We start from the raw sequence: 12456 nt of genomic DNA, 5'->3' as shown, positions 1-12456 counted from the left end.
ACTTTAGGGTTTTTTATTTTAATTCGTCGTCAGCCATATTTGCTTTTTATTTACTTATTTATTAGGTTTCCTAAAGGGTGTGCAAGCAATTTAGTTAATTTACATCGTAGGGGGAACGGGTAAGACAGATGTTCATTTATTCAAGGGACTTTTTTTTTTAACTTTTAGCACTGGCATCGCCGTGTGGGTACAGCTAGTGAAGTAATAAGTTTCATAAAGAACGGTTGCACGTAAAGTTTTTAATGCATATTTATACACAATACGTTGGTTAAAATTAAGAGAGGAAAAAAATTATTAAACTTTTACTTGGCTTGGTAATCTGATAATCGGTTGAATAAATTTAATATTTTATTCGGTTGATTAAAATATTAAAATCAAATCTTTTTACTCATCCAAGATGCTCTTTTGAATTTTCGGTAATTAAAAAAGATTAAAGCTCTCTTGAAATATTAATTGCTATTAAATTAACTCATTCGTTAAATTTAATGAATCATTCATTAGCCATACATATTTGACGCCAACAACGCGCCTTAGAAAAGCGCCCAAAAAATAAAAATATCCGTTCTCTTATTCTTCTAAAGTGCTTCATGTTTTGAGCTTATGTATTCCGATTTTAACTCGGTTATTTAATACGTTTGAACGAAACTTTAATGACTGATTAGCTTTGTAGCACCGAATTCGTATCAAAAAGTTTATTGATGATTATTTTATTTTGACCTTTCAGTTAACAGCTGTACTTTTAAATTGAATTATCCTTTCAACTCGGATTACAGTCGGATTTAAGTATTAAAGAAAATAAGTACTGCAGAAAGTTTAAAAAAATTAAGGCAACTTTGTGTTGAAATATTCATTCCAATTAGTTTATCCTGCTTTATCTTAAGTTGATGAAAAATTCATCACGCGAAATAAGTTTATTTTGCTTTAATTTATATTCAAAAATATTTTGTGCATTCTCTGTTTCTTTTCAAATAAATAAAGAGATTGCATGACTATTAAGATTTCTTTTTTCTTTTTTGCATGCCACACTCTTATCTTTCGAAGCTGTACAAAGAAAAATGATGAATAACATTTTTCTTTAGATGCGTAGTTTTTCACAAGAAAAAAAAATGAGGTCATCGTAGATTTGCATTTTAGTAAACAGAAATTCTTCGCATTTTATCGAACCAATCGAGTTTGAGCGAAGAGAAATGCCTAAGTATTTGAAATGCCTCTTCTAAACTTCTTTTCCTTCGGCTAATACTCTCCATGCAAATGAGCTAGCATTGTTGTTAGTTTTTTTTTTTTTTTTTTTGCCAACATCTGTAGTGCCTCCAATGAAAAATATGAAAGTGGAGTATACATTAGCAGCTGGAAGAATATGGCAGAGAATAAGGGATGGACACAACCCATTTTAATCAGTAAAAGCACCTTTTTAGCAGAAAAAAAAATCGGAGATATGGTTAGTTTTAATAATTTTTTATGCTCTAAAAAGGGAAAATTCGGAGTTTAAGGGGGAGGAGAAGGCATCTCATAGGGAGAATACTATAACTAGGTAACTATAATTCACCTGCTTTGTGAAAAACTCTTTTTTTAGTTTTTGGAGAATGTGAAGACTTGCAGCGTTAAAACTGGACATGTTTTTTTTCTTTCAGTATTATTTACTTAACATTTTTTTAAAATATAAATAGTTACTTAACATTTTTGTTATAGATATTCACTTATTGTTCCCGTTTGTTTTATTATTTCATTTTTACAGCTATTTTTTTATTTCCATTCTTTGCTTGGTGTTTTTAATTTATTCGCGTTTATGTTTTTATTTTTATACGCGCTTATAGTTTTTCTTTTATTTTTCTTACTTCACTCCTTTATGTTTTAATTTATTTTCATGCGTATTTTCGTTTTCTATAGCGCAAAGAATTTCTGAAATTTGAAGATGTTTTATGATACACATTTCTAGATACGTTGTCTAAAACTCTATATACATACTACATTTTCACGCTTATAGTGTCACAGCGTTAATATACAAGGTTTTTGTTGTGCCACTGTAGGAACTCCCTCAGGTAGTTATTGTTCATTCTTGTCCTGTAAAACCTGTTTCCATTAGATAGTAAGTATAAGTTCTGCAATTCTGTTAAATATAAACTTTTTTTTAACAATTGTAAGTCTTCTCAAATCGTTGAATTTCGTTTACTCACAAAGAAAAAAAAAGAATATTGTCTAAAAGCTAGACTTTTAAACAGCTGAAGGAAACTAGCATTAATGAACATTTAAGTAAAAACTTCGCTTTGCATCTTTATCATGAAGCTCTTGTGAATTTTTTGATATGATTTACATTATGTATACGTCTGTCCATCCGTCCAGTGGTCAGTGACCTTTTAATTACCTGTTTCATTGGCACTCTTAAGCCCTTTTCTTTCATTTCAAACCTAGGAAGGACGTTTCCATAAGCCAAAATTAGTAGCTACAGACAAAGTTTAGCTTACGACGAATCATCTACAAAATGTTTTGTAAACTTGAAAAGAAGGAATGATTGATTGGGATTAGGAATAGTTTACATTTCTTTGAATTCAAATTCCGAGCAAAAAAAAAGGTATTAATTTTAGAAATGTGTATTTAATATGTCAGCGGTAATAACCAAAGATCATTTGGATAAAACGAAACTAGCTGCATCTTTACTCATTGATAAACAAAACTGGTTCGAATGTCTAGTAAATCTGCAACTACATATTTATCAGTAAATTAAAAGTATTTTAGCTGCGCCTGGATATATTTTATGTTGGTTTCAATCATAATAACATTGGATCATTTTGTTTGATGCCCGTTTTTAATTTAGCTATTGTTTTTGTCCAAAATGTTTTGGATCGGGGAAATATACACATACTACACATATTTATCAATGTCATTCAAGTTCTTACAATGAATTTAAAACATCACGAAATTGATTTCCTGCTTGAAAACCGCCGATCGTTTTTCGAAGAGAATGTGTTATTAGCATTTGTAGAATTGAAAAATCATAAAAAAAGGACTGCGTCTACTTGAACTCGTCATAAATACTTTCGAATTAACTTGTACTGATAGTTTACCGGCAGATTTAATAATAGCAGCTACTTTGTGAGAAAATTTACTACCCCGTGAGTATTGTGCAATTAAATCACATCTTTTATTTTTTATTTATTTATTTATTTATTTTTATTTATTTATTTATTTATTTATTTATTTATTTTTATTTATTCATTTATTTATTTATTTATTTATTTATTTATTTATTTTTTTTTTGAGGGATGAATTAGTAATAGAATTAAAAGTTGAGACAAGAACATACATGCCACGAGGCAGTAAATAGTCATCAATTTTTAACTCATTTTTTTCTTTTAAATTTTGTATTATTATTTTTTAACGTACCTGAATAAACACAGACTCGACATGTTATAGATATATTATTTGTTTTTGCTATTTATTATGACTTGATGAGAAGGTAAACATACTTTTCTAGTAAATTAACTGGAGATTAAGTAGTACGTATAATTTCTTGTTATTTAGACAACACTATGAATGACTAGTTTTATTTTCAAGTCTGAAGCCAAAGTCTAATTTCTAAATCTTTATTGATCGCCAAATTCGTGTTTTCTTTTGAAACCGTTTCTCCATTGCTAAGTCATACTGAAAGTGGAGAAGTTAGAAAAAAATAAGCGCTATGATATTTCATCCGAGTTGTGTGTGAACCGAGAAGTATCAATATCTATTTATCGAACAAAACAATATAGTGGTCAAAACAAAAGCGTTTTCCTTCAGTGACTGCCTTCATTATTTTTTACACTTAAAAGAAATAAAAATCAACAGTTATGCTCTTAATTTTAGATTTGTCTATCTGTGATTCAAAGGGAATATCCAGCTGTTTCGATCCAATAGAAATTGTATTTGCACCAGCAGTACAATCCTGCATTTGCTTCATTTTCTTTAGCTGGAGAAGCCTTTGTATTTGCTTTCAAACATGAATGAGTTTTTATTTTCCTATTTGTGTTCATTCACAGTTGATCAAATCTCATTGAGCTTTGAATGTAGTAGTATTTTGAGTATTGAATCGAGAGTCCATGAGTAGAAACTACAGTAAATGAGAAAGAATAATTGTTATTGATTATACCTCTAAGGATTCACTTTTGAATGGAAGCTTTCACAGTGCAAAGTTTCTGCGAATGGTTTTAAAGTAGGATAAATGTTTCTTGGAAAAGTCTCGGATTTTATGACATTCTTCGCAAAAAGGAAACGGTCAGAAATGAATGTATGGCTTCATCTGGAGCTTTTCTGGATATTATATTTTAAGCAAAGGAGAACGTCTAAATCTTGTGGAGATATTTGATTAGCTATAGATAAAGTTCTATGCGTGGTTTGGTCTAATGAAGCAATTCAATGAAACGTCGTTGTTGATTGAGTTCGGAAAATGAGAGAGTGAAAAGCTTCTATTTCTACGAAATCATAGACGCAGTGCGGATATTTGTTCATGATTTGAATACTTTATTTTCATTTCTAGTAGACACTGGCAGAAACCTCTCAACCCCTCAATATTAGCGAATAAAGGGCTAGATAAGGTATGTGAAAGGTCAAATTAAATTCTATAATTGAGCAAAAATTTGTACGAGGGAAATTTTAAGAATTATTTCTCGGAAATTAGTGCACTGCTTTCCCGTCATAGACGTTGCTAAAAATCTGCTGTACGTATTATGTCACATTAATTAAATTATTATACTAATGTACAATAATCGATTATAGTAATTCAACATATTCATATGATAAAAACTATAAATGACTTAAAAGACCATTTAAAAACTTAAGAATACCTCAAGATCCATCCTCCTAAGTCTAAGAAAAACTCGGCAAATACAGTTCGAAATTAATTAATTTATCTGACGTAAAGTACGAAAAGCAGATAAAATCAACGTCCGATGAAAGACAACTTTTATTAGATTTTGTTATGTTCCGTTCAATTTTCGGATTTTACTCATGATATCATCTGTTGATTTCTTTAAGGAGCTTAAACGATTTCCAAGCTAGTTGCTCTTTTCTAAAAGAAAAAAAGTGCCATAGCACTCACGTTCATTTTTGGGCTATCGATGGCTTTGACCATTAAAATTTGTACGACGCTACTCATAGTTATATGCTAATTTGTATTTGATACAATAGAATATTATCAAAATTTGGATTATACTGATCACAAACACGCTTTTTTAAAATTTACTATGAACGAACATTATCGATATTTGACTGGATTATGCTAATCACAAAAATATATTTTTCGTATAAGCGAGTTTAAAAATGAATGTGTTCACATAATATCCCTACAACAAAAATTTATCAGAGTTTCCGCTACGGTCGCATTTTTCGCAGAATGCGAAAACAAAGCAATGCATTTTTGCTGAAATAAAAAATTCATTAAAAAAAAGAAGAAAAAATGTATGATCCTAGAGAGAGGGGGCATGCATGGCCATCATCAACTTAATCTTTTTAAATCTTAGCTAAGATGATTAAACAACTATTAAGTTCAATAAGACTTTGTCTTATCCGGCATTGTCCCCCAATAACTGCTTTGTTAGGAGGAGGGACTGCAACGTTCTAAAGACCAATCATTGTTTTCTTTTTTTATTTTGCGTTTAAAAAAAATAGCTGCTGTACTTATTTCTTCAAAGATGTCACAGATAAAATTTGAGTTTTATTTTCAACTGGAGACAAAACACACTGAGGCATATGTAAATATATGAGAATGTGTAACATTTTAGCATTTTGATAAAATTTATCCCCCAATTTTAGCTTTTATGCTAATGAACTTTTGAACCCAGCTTTAACCCTGAAATTCATTTATTCTTTTGAACATGTGAAACACTCCTCGTTCCATCAAACACAATACAATAGAATATTAAGCTTGCCGTTTTAAGCTGTAAATGCAAACAAGGTGCGCTATGCCTGTAAATCTGCTCCAATTATAATTCCTGGGAAAGGGGATTTTTAACACATTGTCAGAATATTACTCTTTAAATTAATGCTTTTGTATCATTAAAATAATTCTCCGTAGTTTTAATAGTCATTGCAAAAAGTTGGAAATTAAGAACTACTTAATATCATAAAAATAAAAGCAATTTCTCGACTGTTCTCTAATCTCTTTTAAAACGGAATCCTTTATTTTTCAGCTCATAAGCACAGAAGAAAATTTTCAATTAAGTGGTGTGAAATTTTGCTCTAAAGTAATGGACTAGTAATCGATATTGAAGGATCATCTCAAATGTATTTCTTGGTATACTTGCCCGAACGGTCACCATGGTTACAGCCACGTGCTGATCTGATCCGGTTTCGCCGACTATTCAGTCAGCAAGTTTCACCGTCCAAGTGAAACAAATTTAATTTGTTTTTCGCTTCTTTAAGGGTGTGAGAAGGGTTATTTTCTTCTGTTCGAGTCTTATGCGTAGTTCTTTATGGATTCCATCTTACGTGATATCTTAAGATGTGTGTGAGCTACATATTTGTACGTTCTTGGGGCCTTTTTTTTTCTTACTTTCATGAAAGTTTCAAGAGATATGTGCTTCTGATTGAATTTCATTCTGTCGGAAGCGGACATGATTTTCTTCCGAATATGATGTTTTCAATAATTCATTTTAAAATATAGTTACACATGAAACGTTTAAGTATTTTCTTCAAGAAAAAAAATTGAGAGAGAAGTAATTATAATAAAGAAATTAAGTTTGAATCCAGGAGAAAACCTAGCGTAGAGTTATTATAATTGTTGTTTTTCATGCTAAATTATTTTCTTCAAAAAAATTACAAATTTCTCGACTATTAAGAAAGTAGTCACTTAGGCCAGTGATTCCCAACCTGTAGTCCACGAGCAATTTTCATGTGTCCGCGAAAAGTTTTGAATTGAGCTCATTTCACCAAATATAATGGTTGTGAAAATATTTTTTCTATGGGTATGTGGTCACATCAAGGTTTATTTATGTAGTCGTTTGACTGATTATAACATTTCTGATGAATTTTTTAAAGAAGCCTAGCTAAAAATATGCCGCAGAACTAAGTACCACTTAGATATGTGTAAAAATATTTATTGTACTTTTAAAATGAATGGTATGCAAAGTTTTTTCTAACTGCTCTTCTATTGTATACACGGTAGAGGGTAGACAAAATCTTAATCATCAAATGGCTTTGTCTTTTTTTTTATGTGATTATATTTTCATTTCTTGAACACAATCCTCGTGGGCAGACCTTACTTTGCATAAGAGCTACTGGAGCACAGCTCCAGTACTCTGCCGTGTGAAGGTAAACGGCAGTATCTGCAGAAATGAGTTTTCGAGATATTTGAAGAAATGTGTTGTGGATTCAATACTAACAATAAGAAAATGTTGGAATTAGACTTTTTTTTTTTTTTTTTTTGCGCCCTTTTTTCAGCGGAAACCAAATAAGCGAGCTTGCACAGTAAAGATAACGTACAATAGATAACAACAACACCAAAAAATGAAAAATGAAAAATTTGCAGTTACTGCCCTTGAAAAATTTGCAGTACTGCACGCGACAGTACTTCTTTTCAATTTTACGTGGAGTTTGACATACCAGACGAGAAATAAGCTAATAATATGCGAGTCGAAATTGTAAACATTACAGGGCCCCTCGCACTACTCTTGTTAAAAATTGAGTACTTTTTAATTTATTTTTAGTTAAGAAATAAATGTTTTTTTTAAACTATTTTTTTAAATAAAAAAAATCGTTCTGATCAGTATCACGTTTTTTATGCTATCACGTTTCAATTCTTCAATCAAGTAATAGATTGGGAATATTCAGCAGAAAATTTTCGAGAACTTTTGTTCTTGGACTATGCCGCAGGATGTGTATTTAAAGTTGTTTATATTCCTTCTTTTGAAATATGTTCATGTCAAACATCCGCAGTTACATGGGGGACCCTTTTGGTCAATTTCACTAATGGCTACTGCAGTTCTTCGCAAATGGTTCATTGATTTAAATAATCGGATACTTCCATAACGGAAATGATGGGTGGGTCGACGTCTACGAAGACGGAAGTCAACACCCAAAACTTCCTTCCAGCCTACGAATCATCAAACAAGACTGATACGGGATAACAGGGTGGTTGCTTAATTTTCTCATTTATTATTTCCAATGTCAACCTTTCCTTTCTCTGATAGTTTAAAATTTTTATACTTAAGCATGAATTAGAATAAGAGCCCACTAGAACTCAGCTCCTGTTGTTCTTTTCAATTTCATGTGAATGCAGGGGTGCCCCCCAGCCCCCAACTCTCAACCCTCTCTCCCTTTTTTATATTTTTAACACATTTTTCAAAATTTACTTTAAAAAAAATTTTTTTATTCAAGTTATTTAGTTTAATTTTTTTTATTTAAATTACTTTTTTTTATTATTTTTTTAAATTAACTTTTTTATTTTTTTTTAAATTTATTTATTTTAAATTATTATTGTCATTATTATTTTATCTGAAAAGTTCTGTGCTACGCCAATGACATACACACACAAACACATAAACTAAATGAATAAATGAAATAAAATATAAACAGAATAAATTAAAATAAAATAAATAGTTTTAATTAAAAATAAATCAATAAATAAATTTATATAAAGTAAAAAAATAAATAAATAAATCCCCCCCCCCAAATTTTGAGTGATGTCGCAACTCGCGCCATAATACCCCCCCCCCCCCCTCCCTGTGGATACCCCTGTGTGAATGTTTACATAATAGCATTAATGTAAACTTTTTTGGCATTTAAATAAGTTCTGAAGACTATACTGTCGTGCTAATCGCAAAAGTGGTATCTACAACCGAGTTCAAACGAGAAATTGCTATTTAAAGTTTCGCGCCACCATGTATTTGATTCAGATGCAACTTTTTCAGAATTAAAAAAAAAAAAAAAAATGTTTCCTATTGATGAATGACCATAAAACATTGTATTTCCGTAAAATATGTAACACAACTGGTAAATTGGCGCCACATGGAGCTTTTACTGGTGCAGATGTGTCGTATCTCTCTACATGACTTTTTACCGATAGTTTGCAATATAAGAAGAGAGTAAAGTGTAATGCTTTTTCCCGTTATTAATTATTTTTTTTTTTACATTTCAGAGTGGGAGAGATGGGAGAATGGGAATCTGCAATGGGAATAATGACAGCTGACAACAAAACATCATACCATGTCATTGGATTACAGCCTTACACAGTTTATTCATTCAGAGTTGTTGCTGTCAATGCCATTGGAGCCAGCGAACCCAGCAAAGAATCTTACTACATGGTTACATTAAGAGAAGGTAAGAGCATTTTTTAATGGAATCTGTAACTAACTTACTCATGCATTACGTCTATCATTCTCAACTGTTACCAGTTTTATACTGGTAGAAGTTCTCTAGTATCTTGCAAATGCACCAGAGTCTTGCTATTTATTCATTCCAATTCACTGCAGCGCAATTTCTTAGTTCGACAATCCATGCTTGGCTGGAAGTTTTCTGGAGCTCTTAATACTATGTCAGTCCGAGATAATCGTTCCACCTTTTGTCTTTTCTTAGAACAAGATAACCTACTCAAAGACAGTTCAAAACATTGGATTCTTCTTATCATTTCAAAAACACGCCGCTTTCTGACTGGTCAACTTTTGTTAAATAAATTAACTGCAAAGTATGTATATTTTATCCATTAAACCAATGTAAAAGATATATGTGTACTGCTCTAAGTAAAAAAAATCCGATAAATGAAACTAGAAATTACGCTTTGTAAGATAAGTCTCTAAACATTTTATTTTTTGCTGCAAATTCGAGTTTCGCAAATTTCAAAGTATAATGTCAATCTTAACACTATATTTATCGTGTTATTACATTTGAAATTTAAAAAAGGATAGTCTTGATACCAGTGCTGCGGAGGCGGAAGGAAAATGGCCAACTCCGACTCCTGCATTTTAAAGCGTCCGACTCCGACTCTGGCTTTTTAAAATTATTTATTTTATTTTATTTTTTTCAATTGCCCTCCTCATGGGAAGGGGAAAAACTTCTAAACAGAAATTGAAATATTAATTCCTTTTTATGAAATTTTCGTGTTATAATTTATTGTAAACCTAAGATGCATACAACGTTAGAAAGTCAATTTTAAAATCAAATTTTCCAATAGTTACGACTTAAAAAATGAGATCATTGAAAACTCCTATTTATCTAAAAATGAAAAGGATTAATTTGCTCCCCTTTAATGTTCAACAAATAAATGTTGATCAAATCGTGTGCTTTCAATTTTTGATAGCTGTAACTTGAGTGAAAAAACGCTTTTTTGCTACTATATCAAAAAACCTTTCTTGAGAGGGGGCGGTCTGCCCCGGGTGACACCCTAAGTTAATTTCAGAGTTTATGAAAAATATAAATCCTTTAATTCTGAAAATTTTTCCCAATAAATCTTAAATTATATTTCGTGTATAAAATTTCAACCAAATTAGGGCACTATATTTGCGGGGAGAGGCCGGGTACATGTACGACTGGAGCAAATTTTACTCAAAATGCGGCGGTATTCAGCTTTGTACGAATAGCTTTTGCTACAACTATATTTCTTCTTCGCTCAATTTTTAATTTTAATTTTATTTTATTGGCTGCTTTAGAATTAACCTTAATGCGAAGATTTAAAGAATAACTGCAATTATTGAGTGTTGTAGCCAAGAAATCACATACTTATTTTATTTGATACTTAATAGGGAGAACCAAACTGAAAGAAATAATCTTTAGATTAAAAAAAAAAGCATATATTTTATCGTATCTTTCGGATTCGTGCTTTCGTGCCAACACTTATTTAAATACACCCTCAGAAGTTTCTTCCCGAGCTACGGGCCTCGACTTGATTTTATTTTATTTGAAAGTGATTACTTAGAAAATGTTGGTAACAAAACCGTTTGCTGATAGTTGCTATTAGTTAAAGAAAGTTAACAAACAAGCAAAAAAAGATCGGAGTCGAAGTCGGCATGTTTTCTAACGACTCCAACTTCTTTACCCCAAATTCAGCCCGACTCCGACTATATAGCCCTTCTTGATACATACGTCCCAAGTCATTATCTATTTATTATAAATGATAATGTACAACATTGTCAAAGTTTGCCTGATTGCGGTACTAAAAATAATTCATTACAACACTTCGTAGTATTTAAGCAAGGGGAAGGGGGCACTGCAAGAAGTTTGCGTTCCCTGTGTCCTCAGAAGCCACAGTCGGACCTTGGAAGTACCTGGTCTAAATGTACTGGATGGAGGGGGGGGGGAGGATCTTTTAATTTTAATCACCTATTTATTACCAGTGTTATAAATATGTTTGTTTCATGTGACATGGTTATACAGTCGAACTCGCTTATAACAAGCGCAAAGGGCCCGCGATGTCTGCTCGTTATAATCGAGTGCTTGTAAAAAACGAGTTCGTGAAAGAAATCATAAAAAAACCATCATAACTTTCCTTTCTTTTTCTGCTTTTTAATCACTTTGCAGTTCCATAGAGGTCGGTTGCTTTGCTTTGAACTAGTGATGGGCATAATCGAGTTCTCATAATCGAATCACTCGATTATTCAAGATCATTCGAGAACTCGATTATCACTTCTCGAGTTCTCGAGCGATGAACTTCTCGAGTACTCGATTATCACTTTTCGAGTTCTCGAGCGATGAACTTCTCGAGTTCTCGATTATCACTTTCCGAGAACTCGAGCGATCAACTGCTCGAGTTCTCGATTGTCACTTTCCGAGTGCTCGAGCGATCAACTGCTCGAGTTCTCGCTTTGAACTTCTCGAGATGTTGAGTTCTCGAGATGTCAATCACTCGAGCAGTGTTTGATAATCGAATGAACCTCTCAATATAGTTGACTTCTGACAAGGGTGCCCACCTATGGATGGGGGGGGGGGGGGTCATGGCGCAGATTGTGCTATTGACATTTTTAGGGGGGTGTTTTAAAGGGTATTTTTCTCATTTTTTTTGGGGGGGGGAGGTCTCTGCGATATTGAGGTGTGGGGGGGGGACTTGATCTCAGGGCGGGTGGGCACCCCTGCTTCTGAAATGTTTTAGTTGCAGGGGCGGATCCGTCATTTGGGGTTCAAAGGGCTGGCTTTGAAGAGTTAATGATTTTACTTATGAAGAATGAGCATGGTTTTTTTCTGTCTTCCGAATCAATTTGCATTGAAACCTTTTAACCCTTCCCCCAGAAAGACAGGCTGCGCTGAGGAGCCCACAGGGGAGGTGGGTCATTGCGCAGACTGCGCCATTGAAATTCCTAATGGACGTTAGTCTTTTTTATTGAGTGTCCTTCTGGAGGGGGAGAGAGGATCCCTAATTTTAAAAAGTGTGCCAGCACACTTGAGGAATAGATACCCTTGCGATCTAAATGGTATTACAATCAAATAATTGCCTTTCGAATGTTTCATTCGAATAGTGTTATAATTGAATGTATACTGTTGAATGCTTGATTATCAAATGAT

At 32.4% G+C, this 12456-nt stretch overlaps 1 protein-coding gene across 1 annotated transcript in view; it reads left to right on the top strand.

Annotated features, from left to right (window-relative positions):
* Nucleotides 1-9098: 9098 nt before the first annotated feature.
* LOC129231754 (tyrosine-protein phosphatase 99A-like) overlaps nucleotides 9099-12456 on the top strand; it is a gene marked incomplete at its 5' end in the record, with an annotated part of 86691 nt that continues 83333 nt past the window's right edge. The window contains one exon of the mRNA XM_054866119.1: nucleotides 9099-9285. Coding sequence (XP_054722094.1) covers nucleotides 9099-9285 — 187 coding nt within the window. The remainder of the gene's footprint in view (nucleotides 9286-12456) is intronic.

Source organism: Uloborus diversus, chromosome 10 (genome assembly GCF_026930045.1).
Source record: "Uloborus diversus isolate 005 chromosome 10, Udiv.v.3.1, whole genome shotgun sequence".
NCBI lineage: Eukaryota > Metazoa > Arthropoda > Arachnida > Araneae > Uloboridae > Uloborus > Uloborus diversus.
The sequence above is the reverse complement of the archived record's forward strand: the minus strand, read 5'-3'. Positions and strand labels throughout refer to the sequence as shown.